We start from the raw sequence: 27,699 nt of genomic DNA on the forward strand, positions 1-27,699 counted from the left end.
AAACAAAATGTGAACCCCTTCATGCATCATTTGTAAATCAAAGAGTGGCCCGATTTTCTTGTTGATGAGATTTTTGCTTATACCTAATGAACAGGGAATATTAATGGCAAGCTCTCTGGTTATTTATATCATTCTTAATGTTCTTCCCCATAAAGTAAGGAACTTATGGAAATCAGTTAGCAAACATTTATTGAGTGTATGTTATGCATTATATTCTGTTGTGTGGATGTAGCAGTATTTTAAAATTAGTTCCTTATTAATAGAGTTTTTTTGTTGTGTTTTTGCTCTAGGATTGTGAGATTTTCCTCTCTCCCTTCTTCTGCCCCTATCTTTTTCCTCCTTGCCTCCTCACCACTTCTTCCTTTTCTCCTCCTTTTCTCCCTTCTTCTCTCTTTCTCCTTCCTTTCCTCTCTTTTCACTATTACAAATAATGCATTAATAACATTCTTGTATTTACACCTTTGTGCGTTTATGTGTTCATAGCTGAAGGATTAACTCTTGGAAATGAGTTGTTGTTCAAAGGAGACTTGCATTTTAAATTTTGAAAGATAAAAATTTGAAAGATACTGGATGACCGGTATTCTAATGGATTTCCAAAAAAGATTCATTAATTGTTTCACATACATATTTTCAGATATTTTCCTTCCCCCATCCCCCAGTTTTCTCCTAAATGTTAATTCTCCACTGACGCACAGTTGTTAATAGTGATGATCTGGTAAGAATGTTTGAAGAAGTGTGTGAGATTACTGATGAAACTGAACTTTAACATTTTTCTAGGCAGACTGGTTTTGGTGATAGAATTCTGGGATCTTAGCTTTACATTTTCTGTGCTAACGTTTTAGTTAGGGATAAAGCTACCAGGAAAAAGTGTATGAAAAAAAGAATTATTTCTTTTTCTTTTGTACTTTTACAAAGTACTTGAGGTTGAGATTAAGGATCATTCTGCAGATCTTAGAATTTATAGAGCAATCTGAGGATATGAGTAAACTTCATTTTCTGGTTTTGTTATTTACAGTAAAATGATCTGTTTATTCATTTTCACTGCCTGATATGACTAATACTTGAATAGTATTGTGACATATTGATCCCACCAGTGTTCATTATAATCACTGAAAAACCTGAAACTCATGGTAAAGGAATAAAATAGGTGATATATTGTCTACCTTACTTTTAGACCAAATATTACATTTTCAAATAACGGAGATGAACAATTTTCTTTGAGCTCTAGGTGGCAGGATTGTACCACCATTTCAACACTTAGTGTTCTAATTTAATTTAATATTATTGGTACCACTGTATCTTTTTTTAAAACAAGTTAATGATTTAAGAATTGTTTGAGAACTGAGGTTACCAGAGGTGGGAAACAGGGAGGGAGCAGTAAAGGGAGTAATTGGTAAAGGGTCTTGAAAAATGACTGCATTGTATAATGTTGAATATGTTAATTATCCTGATTTGAGCATCATGTATTGCTGTAGATATTGATATTCAACTGTGTAGCCCACAGATATGTACAACTCTACCTATACATACAAAAAAAAAAGAATTGTTTGGTAACTAGGTTTGTTTCTATGAGTATTAACATTTTTAAAAATCAGAAACAAATATTTTGACTGATAGTTTCTCTGTGTACTGTTTTCATCCACTACACTCTTAAGAATACTCTAAGGTACTGTAGTGGATTGAATTATGTCCCCACAAATTCATTGAAACTTGAATTGTGTCCCACAAGTTTTATGTGTTAGAAACTTAGCCCCCACTGTGACTGTTAAGAGGGTGGGAAATCCTATTATGGCAGTTGAAAGGTGGAGCCTTGAAGAGGTGATTGGATTGTAGGACCGTGCAGTAGTGAATGGATTAAAAATGGTGGTCATGGGAGTGTTTCTGAGGGCTTTAAAAGTGGAGAGTAGGTCTTTCTCTCCCTCTGCTTCTACCATGTTACAATGTGAGACCCTTGGGTCACTGTCACTTTCACCAGATTGACTTTGGACTTTCCAGCCTCACAAACTATGAGCAATAAATTTCATTTACTTATAAATTACCCAGTTCCAGGTATTTCTGTTATAGCAACACAAAATGGACTAATACAGGTACCTACAGTTCTATAGATTTGAGATAGACCTACATTGTTACCAGTTATCAGGGCCTTGTTATTTTATGAGTTTTAGGAACAAAAGACAGGTTCAAGATTCCATGAGAAACATTAATATGTCTTTTATTATATTCTTATTTTTGCAAATACTCCAGATAAAGCAACCTGATTTTATAATGCCGTTCAAAAATATACGTTTAAAGTTATATGAGTTAGCGTTATGTTCATTGTTGAAAAATTGAGAGATCAGTAAAAGGAAGATAATTATCACCTATAATTCTACAATGCAGAAAAAGCTGTTAACATTTTGACTGATTCTTCTAGAGTTTGTCTTTCTTAATACTTTATTATTTTTAAAGTAGTGAGATTTAATTTTCATATATTTTCAACTACGTTCATAATAGGGCTAAGATTATATTTGCATTTTTCACTGTGTCGATTTTTGCAGGGATGTTTCAAAAGCAGTGGCTGGTAAAACTGCTGGTACCATGGTGTGAATCAAGGAAGTGGCACCAAATTTTACTAGTAGCCATTATGTTTGTTCTTCATAATACAGTCTTTGATGAAGTTTTAAAATTAGTTAATTTTATGAAACCTTGACCTTTGAATATGTCTTTTTAGTATTTTGTGTGATAAAATTGGAATGTATAAAGCACCTCTGCATACCAAAATATGATGGTTATCTTTATGAACACCACTTGTGCCATTGTTTAAGTTGTGAGCTGAATCAGCTGCTTTTTCACAAAGACAACCTTTTTTTCATTTGAATAGCTATGTTTTTCAGAATTGGGTATTTGACAGAAGTTTTTAAAAAATGTAGGAAGTAAGTCTGTTCCTTCAAGGAGAGCAACTGACAATATTTGTTGCCAGTATAAGATGTGAGCTTTCATGAGAAAATTAGAATTTTGGGAGGTTTCTTTCTGCTACTGTGACCTTAACAGCTTTCTAATTCTCAAAGACCCTTTTGATGAGTCTTTTACAAATGACGATATTGACAAATGTAATTTGTTGGTATTATGTAATGCAACTTGCTAATATTTGGAAAATCTGCATAACTCAGTGATTGATATTTTCCTTATGGCCAGTGAATGCTGTTAGGAAATCATGCATGGGTGAAAAATCTATTTAAAGTGTAAGAGGGACTGATGGATTTTAAAGAAACAATGCAAAAAGTTTATGGATGTGGTTCCTACATTGTATTAACCTTTAAGAAATTACAGATTATATATTGAAAGTTTTGAGGAGTCAGTGTGCACTTTTCAAAGCTTTGTAAGTTGGAAAGTACTTTCATTGAATTTTATTGGATTTTGATAAGATATCACCATTATATCAACATAAGAATATCCACCATTATCGGAAAAGCTATCATAGTGTTCCTCGCTTTCTCACTGTCTTTATGAGGCTAGATTTTCTTTATATTCTTTGATCAAGTAAGATAGCAGAACAAAGAAGTACAGCTATCTTCTATTAAGCCAGACATGAAGGAAATTTGTAAACATTTAAAACAGTGCCATTCTTTCTTGTCACTACTTTTTGTGCATTTTAGAAAGCTTTTTCATAAAATGTCATTTATGTCTACGTGGAATCTGTTTTTCTTATTTTTAAAGGAATTATATTTTGTTAATTTCTCAGTTTTAATTTTTAATATGATAAATATTGTAACTTACACAAAGTGAAGCTGTTTGGGTCTTCAGTACTTTCTAAGAGTGCAAAGGGATTCTGAGACCTGTATTTGTTGCTATCAAGAATTATAGGAACTAGTTAGTACTGTAACTGGTGCGGTGGTAATAGTTATGTTTCAAGCCATCTCTCATTTTGTGTACATACTTATTTGTATAATATTTATTTAACACCTATAAATGAGGCAAGTGCTAGGCACTGACTAGAGATGCATTGGTCATAGCTCTCACAAAGATTATATTCTTTAGCAGAAGACAGAAAATTAAATAAGAAGTAATTGTGACATGCTTTATAGGGTAGACACCCAGCAAGGACAGCTAACTTAATCGAGAGTAAAGGGGAGAGAATAATACCTAAAGTGTAAAAACTAGTGTGGTAGGTGAAGGGGTAAGCTGCGAAGAGTGGTCCAAGCCAAGGAAACAAAATGCTTAATTATCTAGAGATGATAAATCATGTTACATTTGAGGTTCGTGAAGGAAGGGGCCATGTCTCCCCTGATCTTCATTATATCCAAGTGCCAAGCAAAGTATTTGGCTTATAGTAGATTCTTAATACATATTCCTTAAAATGTTTAGTGACTGACAGGCAGAATATGAAAATCCTCAGAAAGAACCGTTACACATTTTGGGGAAAATCCAAGAGAGAGTAGTGTCACAGAGGCCAAGTGTCTTAGTCCCTTTTCTGCTGCTGTAACAGGATACCACAGACTGGGTAATTTATAAAAAAAAAGAAGGAATTTATTTCTTACAATTCTGGAGGTTGGGAAGTCCAAGAGCATGGCACCGGCATTTGGTGGGGGTCATCCCATGGTGGAAAGGCGGATGGCTGGAAGTGAGCAGGTGAGACAGAGAGAAATGGGGTCAAACTTATTACCCTTTTATCAGGAACCCACTCTTAGAACAACAGCATTAATCCATCCATGAGGGCTCGTACCTTATCACCTCCTAAAGGCCCTACCTCTTAACACTGTTACAGTGGCAGTTAGATTTTAACATGATCTTTGGCAGGGACATTCAAACTATAGCATCAAAGAAGGAGTAGTCAAATTAGTTAGCTGTGTCGAGTGTTGCTAAGATTGTTAATGTAAAAGTTTATTTGTAGATACAGACAGTCCCCGACTTAAACAATGGTTTGACTTAACAAGTTTTCTGTTTTACAGTTGGTTTATCAGGATGTAACCCCATTGTGAGTTGAGGAACTTCTGGACTTTCTATGATGGGTTTATTGGGGTATTAAATGCATACTTGACTTAATGCTTTTTTCGGTTTACGATGGGTTTTTTTGGAACATTACCTCATTGTAAAATGAGGAGCATCTACATTTTCCAACTTCTAAAGCTTTGAAAAGTGCACATTGACTCCTCAAAACTTTCAGTATGTAATCTGTAGCAATCTGAAATTAGCACTGGAGTTTATTATACCTAGATGAGAATATAGGAATTGATTTTATTTAGAATAGGAAGCCTCTTTTGACAACAAGTTTGTTATATTTTTATTTTATTTAAATCTTTTATATATATTTGAATAGATGCAGAGTATGAATAAATTCGTAGCCAATTGTGCAGTTTAAATAAAATGAAAATAATAACGCTGGGTTTATAATAATTGATCTCCGGATCAATTTCCCAATAGTAGTTCGTTTTTACTTATGTGAATAATAATGATACATCATTATGATATGAGTACTTCAAAAAATTTGTGGAAAAGTAGAATTAAAAGATAATATGAATTTTTCCCTGAATTTTTGAAGTCTCTTGTATCATAGGGAATAATTTGTAGGAAGAAAACTTAGTATTAAACGGTTTATTGAGTAAACTTACTGTCTTTGTATATTTAATTTTAAGTGGGCTTAATTAAAATTATTTATATTTTAGAATTTTTCCAAGAATATTTTTGCAATTCTTCAGTCTGTAAAAGCCAGAGAAGAAGGGCGTGCACCTGAACAGCGACCGGCCCCAAATGCAGCACCTGTGGTAAGAATATTTTACTGCTTTATAGTAATTTTAATGCAAGTGCCACTTTTATTTCAGTGTTGTAATTTTGAAGACGTCTTAGCGTTTTTAAATCAGTACGTTCTAAACCTTTTGCTGCTTCAACGTACCTAAAGGATGTGAAATTCTCTCTAGCATTTAAAGTTACTTACTTCAGCAGTAATTCTTAACTGGAGGCATACCTGGGTCAGAGTCTGAAAGGGATTAATTAGGAAAAGCCCCCTAACTAATTATTTTAAGTACACTGTAGCTAGCCTACTCATTGTTGCTTGGAAGAATCGCTAATCATTAAAAATATAAATCCTTGTTACCTTCCAGTTTGGGGCTCTTTTTGACATCATTACTATTTATGACATCTTGGTGGATGTATTTTCCTTGATCTCTAGCCATGTGGCCATTTCATTGTGTTTCAGTTTCAGCTGCTGTGAGAGCTGACTGCCTTACTTTCCGACCCTCACAAAGTAAATTTTCATGTGTGACATATAGTCTTTATTTAAACTTGAACGTACCTTCTAGTTTTGTTGAAAATCCTTCCAGTTATTTTTATATGATACAACAAAAGAATCTTAAATTCTTTAAATAAAGTTGTTTCTATTTTATGTTGAGTTTTAAAAAGTATATCAAAATTTGATAGAGTACTAATACAGTCTTTGCAAGATGTAGTAGTTTTATTTGCTTATGAAATCATTGGTATTTAACTTTTAGAGATAGTGGATTTTTGCTAATAATTAGATAAATGCTTTGAGTTGAGCCTCCAGCAAGTATTGAAGTGCCTCCTATTTGCCGGACAGTATGCAAGGGATCTTGAGATACAATGATGGGAAAGACTCACAGTTCCTGACCTCTTTTAGCTTATAGTCTAGTAAGCTAGACTTACTAGATGTTAAAAAAAAAAAAAAAAGGTAGTAGAGGTAAGTGTTAGGATGGTAAAGCACAGGGTGCTTATAATTATGAATTGGTTGACATTTCGAATAGCACTTGGTGGGAAACATGTCAAACCTTAAAACAATTTAAACATTTATCTTTGTGACTGTGAATATTCTTTCTTTGTATTTATAATCATTAGAATACTTGAAAAATTTTAATGTTTGGCTTTTGACTATAGGAGTGTGTATACCTAGTAGCAGTCTTGATAATTATATTTTGTTTCGAGTAATACTTGGAATGGAATCCTGTTGAAACAAAATGAAAACTATTTCAGTTTTCATGAATTTCCCAAGCAGCTTTGAGAATATTCTTTAAATATACACTTTTAAATTAGAGCAGATACGATGAATTTTGGGTAAATGTGAATTAAATAATAAATCATTAGATTGACAGCTTTTTCTAAGTATTCTAAAAAATAACACCTATTACTTCCCCTATACATTTCCCTGTCTTACCCTTACATTTATAATGGATTTGTTGTCATAGTTTTCATGTTTAATTTAAGGATTAACAACTTGGTGGATATTTCAGTTAAAAGGCTCTGAAATATCAGCTCAATAAATTTTGACTAGAAAGTTTTTTTTTGTTAGAAGAAATCATTATTGGGGGAGAGAGTATTATTTCATAAAGGCATTTAAGTAACCAGAATTAAATTACTAAGCACACCCATTTTATTTCTGCAGTTTCTAAGAGTTTTGCTTTTTGCCTTAACATAAGTATACTGGAGATCCTTTTGCCTTTGCCCATTATAGGGCTGGTAATTTTCTAGCAGTAAACAATATCTACTAAATAAGCATTTAAATGATTAGTGGTCTAATCCTCACTTTTTGTCTTATTGGCTAAGAAACAAAATAAATATCCTTCTTATGGTTTGAATTATATAAGTATTAATTAAGTGATATTTAAAAATGTTAACATGTAACTCATAGTTTATTTTTCTACAGGATCCCACATTGCGTACCAAACAGCCTATCCCAGCTGCTTACAACAGATATGACCAAGAAAGATTCAAAGGAAAAGAAGGCAAGATGTTTAATTTTTATCTTCCCCTTACTCTGGATGTGCTGAACTTGACAGAGTATTGCCTCATGTTTAAGAGTGACACCTGCAGGCTAAATGTGGCCCACTGCATGTTTTTGTAAATAAAGTTTTGTTGGAACACAGCCGCACTCATTCATTTATATGTTATCTATGGCTACTTTAGCTCTGTGACAGCAGTATTAGGTTGTTTTGACAGAGACCTTATAGCCTGCAAAGCCTGAAAATACATTACAGAAAAAAATCGGCCAACCCCTGGTCAATGGCAGGTTCTAGATCCACATAGCTTAGGGCACAGTTACTTTTTGTGTGAATTTTATGTTACTCTGACTTTATTCTGTTTATTCCTGTGTATAATTATAATAATAACCATAGTAGTAGCACGTATCTGCTAGAGTTATTGTGGGGATTAAACTAGTTAATAAATATTAAGTCCCTAGAATAGTATACGTTATGTAATAAACTACGAATGTTTGCTGTTATTAATACTAGTTTTGTTTCTGAAAAGTTTATTTTAGTGGAGATTCTATATATCAAATTTTGTTTCTCAAACTATAAATATATACATAGAGAACTTGGGAAGCATAGGTTTGTAGCAATGATGTGAGTACTTATTTTGTGATAGCCTAAATGAACCATTTCCATATTAGTGAGCTGGAATTGACATCAGTGTAATTTCCTCTGGGGATCTTCCTTCATTTTGACTTGATTCATGAAAGTACAAGATAGAAGTGACTAGAAATTTCACATTCATGATTTTTGTTTACCTAATCTGAAATCTTAATGTAACCTTCAAAGAAACTTAAGTAGCCTTTAGATAGTGAATTTTGTGTGCTGACTTCATTAACTGCATAAAGGCACACATTGAATATGTGCCATCGAAAGACAGCGGTCCATTCTTTTATTCACTGCAATGTTTTTCTTGTGGAATGAATTATATAAAGTAGGGGTTGGATAATTACAGCCCACAGACCAAATCTGACCCTCCATGGGCCAAATCGGGCTGCTTCCATTTGTACACGTATATTGTTTATCCAGCTTTTGTCCTACAACTACAGAATTCAGTAGTTGTGACAGAGACTTTATGGCCTGTGATGTGCAAAATGTTTCCTGTATGACCCTTTATGGAAAGGCATATTGGGACTCTGTCCTGGAACTCCCATCATCATTTGTAGTATCACTTTCAACAAAATGTATTGCATATGCCTTATGATCGTTAACTTTGGAACACAACTTTTTGTAACTTCTCATATTAGATGGTTTTAGTGGTACTGTCATTGAGTATTAGTAGTAAATGATTTGCGGGTTATTAAGTATTCTATTCAATTTAATTTTTGATTAGATTAATTGTAGAAATAGTCTTAGCCAGCTTCTTCTACACAAAAGGCTTGATGTGTACTGAACATATTTTTGAGATTAGTGTCCTTTTTAAAGTTTCTGTCTTCACAAATATGTACTTTAACTTTACATAATAGAATTAAGGATTTGTTATACCATTAAACTGTCAGATATAATGTAGATTATTATTTAGATTTTTTATCGATAATGAAATTGATAAACTCTAAAATGTAACCCTTTTCTTTGTAGAAACGGAAGGCTTCAAAATTGACACTATGGGCACCTACCATGGTATGACACTGAAATCTGTAACGGTAAGTTATTTTGACAGCAATGTTCTTCTGTTCCAGGCGTTTTATGTGAGTAGCAGATGTTGAAGAAAATCTTTGTTCTTTAGTATTTCCTATTTCAAACATTAATCTTTAGTGATCTGTTGCGCTGCTGGATCTGTGTGATGGATCATTTCATTTGTGAGTGTCCTGTTTCTTTTTTTTTCAAACTGAGTTGAGTGTATGTAAATAAAAACTATTTTGATTAACTTGTGATGATGCTACCTGGTTAGAGTGTTTAAAACGATTGAGGAGTTATAAGGTCAGTTTTGTTTTTTTAAAATGTAATGCTTTTTTGCTCTTTAAAAAGACAGATTGCAGTGGTTGATGTAATGCTTAGAAAGTACATACTTGACAGAACCAAATGCTGGGAATCTCATTGCTCTTAAGACAGGACTATCTTAATTGGAAAACAAGAGTATGCACTCTTTCCTAAGCTTGTTTGCCCCTCCCCTCCCTTTTGTTGGGAATAGTCTTGAAAAGAACTAGTGTTTCATAGAGTGAGGTTAAGTTAAGTAAAGCTTTCTTAGAGTTAGGGGTTGGAATTAGGAACCATTCAGTGGGGGAAATACTTTCATGGATTCCTCTTGTGAAAGGGCCATCTTAGACTAAGAAAATGTCACTTGACAATGCTTTTCAGTACACAGTAAATGAGAAGAAATAATGAAGACCTGCCTTAGTCGAGTAGTAGCAAGGAACCTATTTATGGTTCCGCTGGTGATGTAATAAGATATAATCACAGTTCACTGTTGTTATTTATAGGGATTTGATAATTGTGTTGAGAACCATTTCGTTTTATCCTGTCTAGCCTGTTCATGTTCAGTTGGAAAGGTTACAAACTCTTACCCCTATTTGTTCTTTACTTTTGTTCTTCTTGACTATCATTGACTCTTGGTTACTGTCTTCATTTTTGAGGAAGCATTTTGCACCCTCAAATTGTACAGATTGAAAGCTATCCTGTAAGATCTTCACTTGAATCGATTCCAATAGATGTTGTACTTCTTTCAGTAAGTCTTTTTTGGGGATCCATTTTCTTGGTAGCAAACTCAGGTAGATTTCCAGTGTTTATGTTACAGATGTAGTAATATCACCACCAACTTTCACTGTCAGAAGGATCTAGAATCTCAGTCTCTTAACCAGATTATATTCTTAAAAGCAGGAACACATACATTAGTAACCTCCCTGCCCATCACTGTTTCTAAAGCTTCCATCACTGTCATTTTGTTGTTGATTAATTTGTTGTTCATCTCTGCTTGAACTGTTATGGAGTATTATAGTAGCAGTAATTTTTTGGAATTGGGTCTAGAGCCTAGGCCAACGGAAGATGGAGATATTTGCTTAAGGCTTTCTTCCTTAGGGCTCTCTTTCCTTTTCTTCCTTCTGTTCTCCTTTCAGCAAATACTTGTTGAGTGCATGCTATGTGCCATGCACTGCTAGGTGCTGGGACATCAAAGATGAACAAAGCCAGACATGTTCTTGTGGACTTAGTTTATGGTCAGGCAGGGGAGAGAAACAGTCACTCAAATACAAAATTGTGACTTTGCCAAATGTGTAGAGTATACATTGTTCCATGAAATCCTAAAATTGGGGGACTTGTTGCAGGAGTCAGAATACTTCATCAGGGAATTAGTACTTGGCGTATGATCTGAAGTTTGAATAGAAGTTAACTTGGTAAAGATGGCAAGAAAGCATATTTTAGGAACTGTGAACAAAAAGCAGGAGTAAAAGTTCTGTGATGAAAAGAGCATGGCAAGTAGAAAGACTTGAAAGAAGAATATTTGGTTATAGGGTAGATTTTAAGGATGCTGGCAGGAAAGTTTCTTCTTCTCAGAGTTAGATGCAGCCTGCCTGTTCATAAGCGTCATTGCATTGTCACCAGACATCTTGTATAGCATACTTCTGGAGTCATTCATTGTGCCAATCTAAATGTGGCGCCAGGTTTTATTAGGCATCCATTGTAATTTAATATTTTATTTTATTTACCAACGTTTAAAAACAAGAGTTTGTCACATAAACAGTTTGGATTTCCAGCTTCTTTGAAGAAGCTGTCTGGCTTGAATGGGTACTGGGTGCACAGTCTTGCTTGGCAACAGCCTAATGTGAGCAGTAGCTACCTTCTTTTGATAAGATGTTTTCTCTAGGTTACCAAGGCATCACCACTCTGTTACCTTTTCTTTAGCCCTCTTCACTTATTTATGCTACCTTCGTAGACCCTATTGGCCTTTCAGTTTGAAATCCCCGATCTAAATAAAGGCAGTGCCAGCTTTGTAAAGAGAAGTTAATCATTTGGAAACACAACAAATTTAAGGCTTTGAAGTCAGTCCTGGCTTCAGATCCCAGCACTGCCACTCATTCTGCTGCTGATAGGTTATTTAACCTTTCTATCGGTGGTCTTGTTTTTATTTTATAATGAAGTTAATAGAATTTACATTATTGTTGAAGATTAAAGGAGACACTGTGTGTAAAATGGTTGGCACCAAGAGGACTCAACAAATGATGACTACTTTTATTTTGAACTTACGATTCTATTTATAATCTCAATTTGACTTATGGTAGCTTCATTGACATATTTAATATTACCTGTTTAATGGTACAATTTTCATTCAAAGTTATAAAGACTAGTTTATTTAAATATTAAGAGAATTAATATTATAAATATTAATATTACAATTAATATTTTCGTCTTTAATATCCTTTAAGTGGAATATTCATACTACAGGGGTGTAAATTTATCTTATAATAGAGATCTTTCACCTGTGAGAGAAGATAACTGCAAAGAAGTTATTATATGAAGTGGGTGATAATTTAGCTAGGTTAGCCTTTTGCACCCACCTGTTGTGGTTCATATATAGAAATAAATGTATTTATTTAGATATAAGTTATTTACTTTGATATAAAAAGTATATAAAGTGGGATTTTAATATGTAGTCACAAAATTATAAGTATTTATATATTAAATAGATTTATAGTATGTGATTTTCTGCACTCTACACTTAGACTGGCATATTATTCTGTTTGAGAATATTATATTGCACTTGAAATAATTTCCAAAACCTGTTGGTTTGTCTTGGTATTTTAGAAAATAGGGTGGTTCTGTCCTATCCTATGTCAGCCTGAGCAGTAAGAGGTGTATCCCTAAACAAAACAAAGCTTTATTTAGTTTTATATATATGTAATGTGTAATAACTCATGTCTCTTAAGCTTTCAAAAGCTTATACATTTACTATGTTATATGAAGTAATACTTCAATATTAAAATATTAGTATTTTGTGCACAGTTTATTTTTTATTAGATCTTCATTTTCATAGACTTTTCTAAGAAGCCATCACCAACTTGATTAGACAATGTTTTTTTTCTCTGTACTCATAAAACTTGAAAACATCCCTTATATCCTCTTTATATTAATTTTCCTCTAATGATTTTTCTAGCTGCTGCTTTTTTTGTGTGTGTGCGTGTGTGTGTTTGGGGGTAATGTGGTGCTAATGGAGCATGTCTTAATATAAGGGAGATACAAGAAAGAACTTTCTGTTATGATTTGTTTGTTTGTTGCAGCAAATCAAGCATCAGTTTCCTTATCTGAAAAATGGTATAATTTCCTTAGGGATTTGTTTTGAGGTTTAAATGTGTACAGGTATATCTTGTTTAGCATTGTACCTTTCGGTGCTGTTTGATTGTAGCATGGAATTAATTGTAGTTATTGCAGAAATATTTTCATATTAAACATATGTAATATTTTGTAAACTTCTTTTACTGAATAGTACAGATAACACCTTTTTTTTCTAGTTGGCTAATACTTAGAGTGAACATTTATTTAGATGGGTGGGTATTAATCTCATGACACTGATATCTTTGTGGTAAGAGGTATTAGAATCTGATTTAACCTTTATATTTTGTTAGCATAATCAGCATTTTGATGCTAGTGAAGTTCAAGAAAAGTGAATTATAGCAACAGAACATATTAATAGGTATGAGGGAATTTTAGTATACATAAAGTGAAGGTTCTCTTTTTTATAATGTTCTTCAGCTTATGTATGTATTTTACTCAGATTTATTGAAAATCCATTGCACACAGGATGGTATTTTGGTGTAAGCTTATACAATCAAACTCAATTAATTTAGCTTTGCATTTCATTAAAGAGTAATTTTTGATTTACCCAAAACATCTTAGAGATTTTAGTAATATCTGTAGCATACCCTTTAATGTTAATCTACTAATTAATATACCATATAGTTAATGCCATGATCACAAACTCCTGAGACTTATTTTTGAACAAAGCATAGACAAAGTTATTGTTGGCACATATGTCAGGAATAGTCTGGCAACCATTGCGTAATTTTTAGTAATAAATTTAACATCACCTTTTGTCAAAGTGTTTTAATATTGATCTTTGTAAGAATAGGAGAAAATAGAAACCAGTTTGGGAATATGATGGTATTTTGTTAGCAACATGATAAAAATGTGTTATGAAATTTTGGTTTGATTATATATGTTCTCTTATAGTTTTGATGTGTAATGCTATAATTATTTATGACTGAGAATTGCACAAAAGTAGATTTTAGTTTTCTTTTAGCTTAATAGTCTCTCTTGAACATAATTTTAATAGTCTTTTATTTTTAATCCATTCAATTTTAACAAAATTAGTATCAGTATCAAATGTATGTTACTTTTTTAAAATTCTAATTCCTTTTCTGAATTTTAAGACTAACCACTACTGTTCTTTAACATAGAAATGCTTTTATTTTATGTATATCTCTTTTCATTATTTTGAAGGACAAAAATTAATCTTTAATATTTTCTTTAATTTCATGACATGATTTGAACCAATTTGTTCATATGAAAAAAACCTAGTATATTTAATATACTGTACTTGGGTGTTTAGATATGTCCTTGATGAGTACTTTTCATACTTTTTTGTTGGCTGCTGTTGGCTGAGCTTAGTTTGCTATATCAATTTCTAGATCTTCATAAATTGATGTAGATCTTCTCTGAATTTTCAGTCTTTTATATAATTTCTGCATTCAAATATTGTTTTAGTTGTCTTAGTATTCGTTGGATTGTCTAGTTAGTTCAGTCTTCACCTTTTCCCCTCCCCCATCCTGCCAAACCTCATTTGATCTTTAATTCTAAGTTTTGGTTTCTTTTCCAGGTCTTTTTCTTGATGGATGTTTCTTTTAGTGTTGTTCTTCTTGTCTTTCCTGCTTCTCATGTTCCTCTGTGAGTGACTGTTCCCATGTTTATTTTAAATACCTGTTTTTAAACTTGTATTTGCTTCTGGTCTGGACAAATCTTAGTATTTAAAAACTAAGTTATTTGGAATTTCAGAATGGGGTTTTGCTGTGAATAAGTTGAAGACATTCACTTGAAATGCTTAGAACACAACTTCTTAAGATCTTATTTTTGTTTTAATTAGAGACAAAAGTCATACCATATAACTCAGATAATTGTCTCACTGTTGAAGTCGTATTTTATGGTGTGATTGAAAAAGCTTTTGGTTCTTTACAGTTAGATATTTGCAGCAATATGTAAGATCAAATGTAGAATTATTTTGAAATCAAGTCAATTTAATATTTTTGTAGATTACATTGAGAAAGAATTGATTCAGTCTTTTATCATCATCTACAACAGTGAATTCTGGACACTATCAATCCTGCAATCATTTACCTGCCCAAATTTGGTATTTTTAGATGGATGCTTCAGTTTTCCTGCAGTGTCTTTTTGTCATAAATATTCTGGAATGGAATTCCTAATATATTTTAATATATCAAATTTGAGAACTAAAATTAAACAGCTCTTTGATCTTCCAGAATTTACTAATTACTAACTTCTGTTCTTTAAATGTCTTTTAGTTTTCTTTATAAAAGCAAAACCCCCAAAATTCAGTTTCTGATTTGATTATACTATTTTAACATTTTATCTTAAAAGCCTATACAGAATATTTAATAAGTGTCCTTAGGAATTATTGAGTTTTAAATAGGTAGAGTGACATCATAATAACCAATCATTCTGATAAATTTGTGGGTACATTATAATTCATCAAGAACTTTGGTAAATTTTGTCGCTCTTCCCCTATAAAAGTTACTTTAATAATTACAAGAAAAAAAACTTTAAAAACTTAATTATTTAATTTAAATACATTGATATTGGGAATTTTTTTAAAAATCTGGAATAAATGTAATAGATATAAATGATCAAATACCTTTGAACAAGTTGATAGAAGTCAGTTTTGGGGAGACCTGTGATTTACATTTGAATTATTTCTAACTTTTTTGAGTCAATATTAATATTTTTGAGAAGTTTGTATAATGTTTTTAAAGCTTTAAACATTAGTGTAAAGGTCATAGTGTAGTAGATTTTATAAAAACATGCTTCCATATGTTATACTGGTAGTAATTACATTTACATTTTATGTTGGAACACTCTTGTAGATCACTGATGACCAATCCATAGTCATAGAATCTGGTTCTAAGTACCTGAATAATTTTCATCACCATCTTTGTTAAGTAGCAGGTGAAAGGATAAGTAACTGCTGATGATGAGCAGCAGTGCAGAAGGTTATGTTGCCTTTGGGAAATCAGCTGTCTGGATCCCAAGTTGTCCCATAGGGTAGCATTACTTTGGTAATTTGCCATGGCCCAGAGAAAGGCTGAGAAACTTAATAATGTTAGTATACCATGAGAAATTGGTTCACTTTAATCAAGCTTATGTGAACAAGCATCTGAAATCAAATGCTAATTTATTAATTTACAGTGAGAAATGTAATTGTAAAGGATACTTTGTGCTCACATGCTCTTTCTAGCACATATATGTTCTCTGTGTAAGGAAGCTACATTGGAAATCACAGTATAGTTGCACAATGAGCACATAATAAATTATATCCTTTAAATTTTTAATAATGTCAAAGTAGCCTGATATTTGCATCTTTTCATTAAAGAAAGACATGTTGCAAGGCCAGGGCACCTTTCCCCTTGGCCATTGCTTAGACAGTCTTTGTCATCATTTGCCATTGTGACTTCTGTTTCTTGTTGTGTCTGACTAATCTCTCTCCAGATGGATATGATTTATTATTTCTTTAGATGTGTAGATTGCTGACTCAATTTTTGGACTACCATCTCATTCTGTTCTATTTGATTTACTAAAAATTGTTGATGAGGCAACTAGCTCTTTTGAATTTAAAGATTATACAAAGGATCTAATTCATCACTAGAGAGGGCAGTAGTGGTAGAATGACTTTGCTCTGAGCTATAGGCCTAGGATCAGTCCCATTTAGTTTTGTTTGTTTGGAAAGGGAGAGAAGAGCAAGGATTTCCTACTGGATTCTGGAAATCACTTATTTCTACCTTTCACTTATCACAGGTTCATAATCAAATTAATGAGGTTACTTAAATTGTACTCTCCCAATTAATTCGGTAATTTCTATGCAGGAAAGACACTAATTTAAGTGTTTTCTTAGCATTGTATAAAAAGTACCTAAGCTTTAGAGCGCAGTCAGAATGAGTACAGAACCAAATATAAAGTACAAATGGAGAAGTACTAATGTGAATACCATTGTAGAAGATTTTATGTATAAGTAGATATGTAATCATTCTGTGTTGTGATGAGCCTTTTACACAGTTTCAGGATGGTAACACTAAAAAATTCTACTTTAGTATATTTATTTGAATGATGTGAAGATATGCGTAGTATAATTGTAACGTATAAAGGATTTTTCGTAAGAATAATTGGTGGATTATGTAGAAAGATTTTATTCACATTTTACTCAGTTGGTTATACTTCTTATATAAAATTTATTTAGTGAAATTACCAGAACCATTTTCAGTAATAGGAGAAGAAAAGAATTTCTCTCTCTCTGTTTCTTCTCCCTCCCAAACATACATAATACTGATAAAATTGTGGTCAAGGTCTCCACTCGTACACTTAAACTAAGTATGCTAACATTTGTATTTGGTCTGCCATAAAAAACCTACCATTTTTATTTGGGCTTTATTTATTTATGCTATGTTGAATTTTGGTTGTTTGCCCATAAAAATAAGCAAGCCGTCTTTTACCACAGTATGAATTTTATATGTAAGCACTGTTTTGTCTTGTAGTTTTAGGTGGAATTCATTAGGTAACAATGATCAAATCTGTAGTGAAAGCTAATTTCTGAAACCTTCTAGTGTTATCTAAGCTGAACTCTTAGAAACTTTAGTACAAAATTGTTTTATAATGAGAATACAGAAATGAGAGTCAGGCATGAATGAAAGTAAGTAGTGCAGCAGGAAATTGTATGATTTAAGTGTGTTTTCACTATTGCCTTACGTTTTCTACTCTGCAATGATTTAAAAAGGTTTAAATGTAATGATTTAAATTGGAGATTGGCAAGTATTTTTTGTAAAGGGCCAGATAGTAAATATTTTAGGCTGTAGGTCAATAGACAAAATCAAAGAAATTATGTAGGTACTTATGTAACAAGACATAATTAAATTTCCATAAATTTCTAATTACAAATATAATAATAATAATATAAGATAATACTCTGTAACACTGGTATGCTAATGAGAAGAATGGAGTTTTTTTTTTTTTTTTTTTTTGGTGAGGGGATAACATTTTACTAAATTGGCGTTCAAAGTTAGTGTTGTCTGTCACCAAAATTGATTGCAAACATTCATCTATTAGTGCTGATATATAAGGAGTTTTTATGTATTTTCATCTTTGAAAAAAATCTTTTCATACAGACAGATATTGCTAAATACGATTACCAGTCCATGTACACAGAACATTAATTCAGCATATTTACATCATGGAAAGCATTTCTAGAATTCTACTAGATTATTTTCTTGATAACTTACCTTTTTGGTATGCCATTACATTGCAGATTTATCATTACCATTGGAGGGTTAAGTGGAACTTCCCCAATTCCACAGTTAAATGGATTTTGAAATAAGGAAATATCTTTTACATTTGTATTGAGATCTGAATGAGACCTGAACTCTAGTTTGAGTTGGAAAATATATCCACTGCAGATTTGTGTGAGAATGGAATTCTCATTTCTTATTTTAATTTTTGAGTACATGGGAAGCGTATGAAGCAGGTTGATATTACTTAATAATTCAAACCTTAGTTGTACTCAAAATGACAGTATGAGTCTCTTATATCATCACTGTTTTGTTTTGTAATTTAAGTTGAATTCAAAAAAGTATCAAATCTGTAGCAAAATCTAATTTTCAAAGCCATTTAATGTTTGATAATAGTGGTTGAGGCTGGATCTTCTTGTTCAGAAAAATTTGAACCTCGGCCCTGAGCTCAAAAATTCACAGTAAAACTTTACTACTGATAAATGGTTGGGCTGCTGTGTGATAGGACACATCAAGATTATTTCTAATAGAAATTCATGGACCTGATGATGGTTAAATTTATGAGACCAAATGGAGTTTGCTAATGCGGACACTAATGGCTCAGCAGTACATGATAAATACATATATTTTCTGCAAAGTACCTCCTGATGAATAATCACAAGCTTTAAGTGTAAACTTGTCCGTGTGTGCTGTTTTCCGCTCCACATGAGTGTACTTCAAAAAGCTCATGGAAAAAATGGAATTAAAAGATAATATGAATTTTTCTATGAACTTTTTGAAGTCACCTTGTATATTTATCACCATTTGTTGTAACACACTTAACAGATTCCACTTCAGGTTATATAGTTCATTAGGGTTTTCTGAACTACTTTGAAATTATTCTTGCATGTAATTGTTCCATTTAAACTATTCATAGAGGCTGATTCTTAAGTCACTTTATTTTTAATTTTTTAATTTTTTCATTGAATCGTAATTGTACATATTTTGGGGGTTTAACGTTGACATTTGTTGATCAAATCAATATTATTAGCATGTATATTATTACAAACTGTACTTATTCTTTATGTGCCTTGTCCAATTTCTCCCCATTACCCCCTCCTACCCCCCAACCTCTGATAATCCTAGATTTCTTCTCTCCTTCTGAAAGGGTAATGGTTACTCTGTTGATTTGTTGCCTAGATGATCTGTCCAGTGCTGAGAGAGGTACTTTTAGGTCCCTTACTATTACTGTAGAGTAGATGCTTCTTCTATCAATCTGGAATGGGCTTTGTGGAGAGGGACATCCTCTTCTTTACTTTGGTCTCTGCTGCTGACTCTCCTTGTGTCAACACATTCGAGTGGCTGGTGGGTCATCTGCCTGGTGGTTGTGGTGTCTGCCTGCTTTTGAGGCAGCTGTAGCTATTGTGGTTGCTGTGGTGGACTACCTACATGGAAGTGATGTTTTTGGTGTGGTCTTTGCCTGGTGGTGAGAGGAGGGGTCAGTCTCTGGCTCCATGCCTCAGGACCCTGGACAGGCCCCGTGGCAGTGGTGGTGTTCCCCAATGCGGGAGGAGGGGTCGGTTCCTGGCTCCATACCTCAGGACCCTGGTCGGGCTCCATGGCAGCAGTGGTATGCCTGGTTGTGGGAGGAAGGGTTGGTCCTGGCTCCGTGCCTCAGGACCCAGGTGGACACTGTAGCAGCAGCATCAGGCCTGGTTGTGGGAGGAGTCAGTCCCAGGCTCTGTGCCTCAGGACCTTGGGCAGGCCCTGTGGTAGTGGCAGTGTGGCTGGATGCGAGAGAATGGGTTGGTCCCCAGCTCCATCTGCTTTTACATTCTAAGATGTTGCACAGCAGTTGGGTGGGAGGAGGAGATCAGAAAGGGGAAGGAAATAGGGTAGGAGAAGGAGAAAGGAGGAGGGGCATAGTTGCAGCACCCCCCTCATTTCTGCAGGGGAGACCAGGGGGCTTCCAGTGGTGGCTTGGTTGTTTCTGGGCTGAATGCTAATGTTGGGGAGTGTGGCTGAAGCCCTTGGCCCCCAATGCTTTTTATACATGGCTCGATGGCCCTTTATTATGTTGTCTCTGGTGAATCCGCTTCTTATACTGTGTTTTTTCTCTCAGTAAATGGCACTGTCATCCTCTCAGTGTTCAGGCCGGAATCTTAGGCATTGTCCTTGCCACTTACTCCCCTCTCCTGTACTTCCAATACCCAGCCATCACGAGGGCCTTGGAGACTTTACTTCCTAAAATCTCAAATGTAGACCTTACTTCTGTCTCTGGAATCCCTTCTCTCCAAATCACTATTATTTTTCCTCAGTGTAGAGAAAAGTTAATTTGATACTTAAAAAAGTTTCCTTTCAAATAAAACAAAAATTCTTTAATCCAAAAGGGTGGGACTTTTTATTGAATCAAATTTCAATTCATTTTTCCTCATCTAGGATTTGTTTCTTGCTTTTTAAGTCAATCTTGAGAGAGAGAGAAAAAATAATTTTTAATGAGGCAGAAGGTAGGAATGACATCAAAAGATTGGGTGGAGAGATTAGCCTTATCAAGGAAGACAGAATTATTTATGGGCTTTGTAGATGTCCAGGGGGTTTAGAGATTTGGGTATTTATCCTGAGTACATTGGGAAGCCATTGAAACAGTGGGATAACATGAATAGCTTTATGTTTTAAAAATACCATTCTGGCTGTAATACAGGCAACGGATTACATGGATATAAGGAAACTGGTTATAAAGGTGTTGCAGTAGTGCAAAAGTGAGAGATGCTGTACTAAAGGGCTAAGATGAAGAATAGTTGATGGTTTCAGTAGGGATCCAGGTCTTTGGGATAGATGGAAAATGGGCAGTAACAAGAGAAGGAAGTGGCCACGATGATTCCTCTTATTCGTACGTGGCCAGTTCATTGGAGTTACTTGCTCACTGAGAAAGGGAGTGCTGAAAAAGTACTGAATGTTAGGATGAGAAGATGACTTCGGTTTAAATATGTTTTTATTATTTGTTTTTTTGGCTGTTGGCCAGGATGTAAATATATGTTAAAGGTACATATAAATGTACATATAATGTCTATAAGGACATTCAGATGGACATACAAATACTTGAAATTTGAAGTTTTAATTATGAACTTTGATTAAGAACTTTGTTTTATTTTTGTAAAAATCGAGTTTACTCATCTTCTTCTGCCAAGTAATAGCTTTCTCTCTTAAGTTTATAGGAGTCATTCTCTTCCCTCTCTTGTGTAAATTTTCCAGGAAGAAGGTTGTAGCACATATATATATACACACACACATATATATATTTTTAACCTTATCAGGAGATCAAACAGATCTCTGATAAAGGAATACAATTTTAAACAAACTTTAAAAACAAATTTTAAGCAGATGTGAAACAGTGGGCCAGTCCTCTCTGTTCATTAATTTCTAGGTTGATAACATTTTGCTTCATATGAGGTTCAGGCAGTCAGGTTTGTGGTTACTTTGAGATATATTGGCTCTCCTTCCTGGTGGTGTGACCTTAAGAATACAGGCTTCAAACATGGTTTTCCTGATCTCTTCCCAGTAATAAGGGCACTTATTGTGACATGGTTTTAGCTCCATTATGTTGTATACACAAAAACTACTTTGTTGCTCTTTCAAGGCTTGTGCATGGATACAAATTATGAATAGGTATGAAATTTTCAGCTTTTCTTCTCTGAGAGAAGTTGTTCTTGAATCTGCTTGTATCCCTGATTTGCTCAGGTGGCAGAACACACAGAGGGCAGGGTCTTAACAGAGCATTAAGGAATCATCATAGGAGCTAAGAATTTTATTACTGCAAAATTTGCTGGTAGTGGTCTTTCTGTCCCATTTTAGTATTTGATATGTATTACCTGTCTTCTGTGAATAATATCTAAGTGATACATTGATATTCTATAGAAATGTATATAGATAGGGATTTCTTTTTCTTTTTATATCTGTTAATTTAGTAGTCAGGTTTTCTAGTTAAGCAGCAAAAATGGGGAAATAAATATCTGAATAAGTCGGAAAAACAGGCTTTGCCATGTCACCACAAAATAGTAGGTGACTAAACAGTAAGTGAATAAATGCAGTGCCACTTTTGTCTATTAAAAATTGTCAGTGGTACTTCAAAAGAAGCACCTTTTATACTTTTTATTGCTTGCTTCCTGCCTACAGATATACCTCAGTGCCCAAAGGAGCAAGAGATAAGCAGTATAATATACATGCTTTTCAAGGTTCTGGTCAGCAATCAACAACAACTGAAAAGGAGGAGAGAAAATAGTTATATAGGGGGATCAGATATCCTCTTTTTTTCTCTCCTCTTTATTTGCATCTAACATTAGGTGACCCTCTGGTGTATGAAAATGGCTATGAAGCCTGGAGGCCCTCGCAAAGGATGAAGAATAAGAAGAGAATGGGGGAATAGAGGGAAAACCATTTTTGCTTAACTCTTTAGCCTTTTAGCAGCTGCCATATGTGAAATACATAGCAGAACAGTGTAATGGTTAAGAGCATGATCTTTGAAATTGAAACTTACTTCTTCACTAGTTTGTGATGTTAGGTATTTAACCTCTTGCAGGAGTCTTTCTTTCCTATCTCTTAATGTTGCTTATGAGGATTATATGAAATCATGTATATAAAGTGCTTTAACACAGTACTAGGCACACTGCTTGAACAATTAGCAAATAGTTCCTGTTGCTGTTAATGGTATTTTTGTAAGATTTGCTAGAAATAGATATTGATAAGTTGAGGTATGTGATTATGCTGTGTACAAAGAGGTGAGGAAAAATCTAAATTAATTGGTTGAATTAGGATTTTATCACCTCTAAACTTGATCAAAGTAAACTAATGTTATAAGTATTGAAAGTTTTGGTATTTTCATCTTCTAAAATACCCATTAACACTTTGAGCATAAATATTACATAGCTGTTCCTGTAGTCTTTTAGTCTAAAATGTTGTCATTTAAAATTATGTTTTTATATATAGGCAAAAATTACATAATATGAGGATGAAGGCACAATAAACAATTGGTGAAATGTTTAAATACTTTATCACCTTATTTTACTCAAGAAATTGGCTTTCATATTCTTGAGAAAGTTAAAAATAAATTAGTAGTAAAATATTATTTTAAAATAAAAACTTTCAGCAGTACTAAGAAACTTTACTATTTGATCCCGTCCCCTGTGAGGACTCTTAGAGTGTCATCAGATTACCATCATTTTTCAAGATAGCATTATCAGGAATATAGAAATGATTTTAAATTGATACCTGAGATAGGAAGAATTTAGGTGTCTGTTAAGAATTCTGTATTTCATAACTCATTTTTTAAACATGGTTTTTTGGAAATCACTGTCTTTTAAAGATCCTGCATTATCATTATAATTTGGACAAATAGCACTCGGGTTCTGTTTCTGTGTGCATACCTGTGCATACACACACATACTTTTCTTTTTTTTTTTTAAACTTCTAAAGTATAAATCAGAATTCCTTTACTATGAGGGAAGGATTCCTTTTGTCTTTTGTCAAACTTACTGAACTCATTCGGTATTTTCCTCTTATGTGTGACTTTTATTTAGTAATTTTGGTCATTCTGTAATCATGTAGAATAAGTGAAAAACCAAGAGCTGGGGGGTGTTATATAGCTCAGCTTTCAGAATTATTTGATGTACAGCACACTTAGGCCACTGACTTGAAAGTGGAAGGTAAATTGAATGTAATTAGAGTTCAACATATTAACAAGTACTTAAAACAGTTTTTGTGATTCTCAGCTTTAACAGATGTTATAGTTCCATTCTGGTGATTTATCCCTTCATAATAGAATCAGGAATAAAAATGGTCATTATTAAAATTAAGATAAGAAACATCCTAATGAAATTAAGGCTGATAATTTACATACTTGTATGGAATAAAAACACTGTTAAAGTTAGTGGGTTGGTATTTCTTGATTTTAAAATTGAGAGTGGAGCCAAACAAAATTACTGTGAAAATATTTGTATCATAACACTCAGTAAAGGTTTGGTTTTTTTTGTTGTTGTTGTTTACCTTTTTTTTTTATTAAAAACTTTGTAGAAGTGCATTGTATACATTGTTCATCCTAGAATCAAGGATTCTAACATTTGTAATTTCCCCCCATCCCTTCCAAAAAGGTTTTTAATTGGTGATGCAGAGTATTTGTCATCTACCAAATTAAAGACTGCAGGTTTGTAAACTTGGCACTCAGAGAATGAAATAGGTGCCATAAAATGATTAAGTATTGGCCTGTGTACACCTGCTGTCAGGAAATCAACTTCCCGTATGTTACAGTTTGGCAGACGTGCATCTTAAAAATGCATTGAATGAAGCTGCACTCTTTATCTTTTTTCAACAGTGTATCCTCTTTGTGCCTTTCAATGATTACTTTTGCTTCGGTTAGACGAATGTGATTTATTTTTACAGATATACTTGAAGTTAAATAGTGGTACTCTTTAAGAGTGCAGTAATTGATATAATTGAATAATTCATGGCAGTACTAGCTTGGCCCTTAACACCAATGAGGAAACAAAATTTGTCTATTTTGAAACATTTAATAACCTTTTTTATAAAAACTTGAGCCTGAGACACATTAATTTTTCACATTTTATCACGTCATGTCAAAATAATTTCCCCAATATATGTGAGTGTTAATAAAAGAAATTAAAATGAGTATCTCAATTATTTTTAAAAAGTAAATACTTAGATGAAAACTGCATTGATATCTGAACTTTATGAATGTGTTTATGAAGTAACTAAATCTTATTGCATGGAGTATAGTTTTTAGAACCCTAGAATAGTCAGCTCAGAAAATCTGTCCTTTGCACAAAGTTTCTTAAAATTGATAGTAATGTTTTATTTACATTTAATTATATATTGAAATGGAAAGCTAAATCTAAAATGAAGGATCTTTTGGCTGTCTTCATTTCTTAAATTAAAATTTATGTGAAAAATATATGCAATTACATTTTTTTTGGCCCCTAACATAAGACTTGAACCACTGATGTATGCATGCTTGTTATTGCATGTTAATATACAGAACCCCCTTATACAGTTTTTTATAGATTCTTTTGGGATACCTTTTTGTTGTATAATATTGTAGTTGTAAGAATCACCTTCAGAAATTAAAAAAATACTTTTTGATTTTCTTTATGTGATGAGTTTTAACTAAAACTTGTCCTATGGATGTAATCAGTTTTAACTATACATGCTTTTAGCAATATTTACAGATTGCACGTTTGAAAAAAAAAAATTGTCTTTTCTAGTGTAGTTTACGGTGGCGATATCTGCCTGCCTTTTCTTTTGCTGCGTTGGCACAGGCATTGTGCTTATTTTGTTGTAAATGGTTCCAGTATTTTATCAGTTCACTAGGCTGGAACTGATGAGAGGTAATTAGGTGGCTGTATTTACAGCTTGAATAAGAAACTCGCCAGTGATTAAATACAAACTCATTGGGTGGGGGCACAGGATCAATTCTCAACTTGGCAAGGCAGATCCCTACATACACATCTTCCAAGTGCAAACGACGGATACCTAAAGAAACTTTAAATATCTTTTCTGCCAGATCTCCAGAAAAAACATAACCAGTTCCAGAACAGAAGACAGGATAGCGCTCACTTGGGTAGAGGTCTGGTGGCATGTACCACTTGCTATCTTTGTTTCGGTTAGGTGCATATCCTCGCATTAGGTAACCAGTAAAATAGTTATGTTTAGGAGGCAGGTCTGGCTTCAGTAACTTATGTATTAAGTATTCAGTGTTGACAAACATGTCACTGTCAGTTTTCATAACATAAGGAATATGTGGACAGTATGTCGCAACCCAATTCATGCCCATTAGTGTTTTAATGGTCAAATTATAGTATGTATCTAAGTATTCCTGTTGAATTATGTCATGATATTGTCTGCTTTCTTCCAGTATTGCACGTTGAAGGTAACCATCTAGCTTAACACCGATGCCCAGCAAAAAAATTCTTGAGATTTGGATACCAGGTGCTAGACTTTCATTGCCCCAAGTTTGCCGAATAGCTCTTCTAGCTTCTATTTGTCCAGGTTCTGCAGCTATTAATAGTATTAAAAAAGGGCTTTTCTCCTGGCATTTTTCAGGCTCATTGATAATATATTTGAAATGGTAAGAATTTGAATGTCCAGTACCTTTTTCACTGTAAATACTTCCATTGGCACTAAGTGTATTTTCCAGCCCTGTAACTCCTTGTGGTGACAGGTCTGTGTCATTAGAGTTAGTTGCTGTTTGAGGCCTCAGAGTTTGAGGGACTGTTTCTTTCCAAATGTTCCGAAGGGAGCTGTGGTTTGTCTCACTTTTTGTAGAACGAAATCCTCGGAAAGTGTACATCACAGGGTTTTCTTTGAATCCTGCTCGGCCTGGCAGCCAGTCATGATGATTGAAAAACAGAAACACAGCAAAAAGAAACACTAGAGAGAGTACACCAATAAGATGGGTACGGAACAGAGACCTCTTGGCATTCCAAGTCATCTTTGCAAAGCAGCAGTGTCTTCTCCTCCACTGAAGCATGTTGTAAATATCCAGTAATGGTACAGGAATGGTATATGAGATATGGTGGCCACAGATGTTGTTCTCTTCTCCTGAATCACTACTATTCTTTGGTCATCATTTTCTAATTCGGTCATGTATCCTTTGCAGTCATTCTATAAAGATGAAGCATACAAGTTTACAAAATGCCAAATCTTACAAAACTGCCTGAAGGGAACTTTGGATGTTAATAAAATTAAGGCAAATAGGAATTTCTTAATCTGTGAAAATATGGTAACCCAGGAAAGAAGCTTATATTTTATTTCCCCTTGGCAGCATAACACCACTGAGAACAGGATTAATTTCTTTAAAAATATATCTTTGTAGCACAATAAACACTTTAAAGAGAAGTGATGGATGAATTTTGTTCTATTTCATTGTCTCAGTTCTGGTCATGTTGTACTTTTGACCCAATTAAAGATTTAAAAGTTGTATGCCTGTAGAAGAGAAAAACATTACTAGATTCCTGAGAAAGGCCATGTAAGAAGGCCTTGAGAGCAGATGGAAAATTTATTGGCATTAATTAAAATTGATTTGACATACCATTGGTGGTATGGTGCACAGTCAGTGGTCTTTTTTGTAAAATGGTCATGTATCAGTTGTGGGACAGACGGTGCAAGGTTGATTATGGCAGAGTTCTGTTAGTCACAGTACACTGCTTGGCATGTTTCCATTGGCCCCTACTGTGTTGAGGAAGTCAATGAGAAGATGCACCTGTCAAGATTAATTTTCAGGGTCCAGTAATTTCAGTGCAGGATTTTTAGACAGTAATAAATTATGAGCATTTTCAAGTACTCTTTTCTTATTTTAACCTTCTATTGCAAATATGAAGTATTCAGGAGATCATTGTACTTACTTAAACTTAAGATTGGTTTTTAAATATAGCACATAATTATCTTTATCTATGGCTTTGGCAGAACACTATCACATATCTCAGTTG

At 33.6% G+C, this 27,699-nt stretch overlaps 2 protein-coding genes across 2 annotated transcripts in view; one reads left to right on the forward strand and one right to left on the reverse strand.

Annotated features, from left to right (window-relative positions):
* The window catches only part of CDC73 (cell division cycle 73), a 103,286-nt gene that overhangs the window by 21,281 nt on the left and 54,306 nt on the right, over positions 1-27,699 (forward strand). Inside the window, exons 8-10 of the mRNA XM_063105020.1 lie at positions 5,643-5,741; positions 7,631-7,709; positions 9,312-9,376. Of these exons, the coding sequence (XP_062961090.1) occupies positions 5,643-5,741; positions 7,631-7,709; positions 9,312-9,376 (243 nt within the window). The remainder of the gene's footprint in view (positions 1-5,642; positions 5,742-7,630; positions 7,710-9,311; positions 9,377-27,699) is intronic.
* Positions 25,473-26,741, reverse strand: B3GALT2 (beta-1,3-galactosyltransferase 2). The gene has a single exon (XM_063103680.1). The coding sequence runs from the start codon at positions 26,739-26,741 to the stop codon at positions 25,473-25,475; it is 1,269 nt and encodes a 422-aa protein (XP_062959750.1).

Source organism: Cynocephalus volans, chromosome 8, assembly GCF_027409185.1.
Source record: "Cynocephalus volans isolate mCynVol1 chromosome 8, mCynVol1.pri, whole genome shotgun sequence".
Classification (NCBI taxonomy): Eukaryota; Metazoa; Chordata; class Mammalia; order Dermoptera; family Cynocephalidae; genus Cynocephalus; species Cynocephalus volans.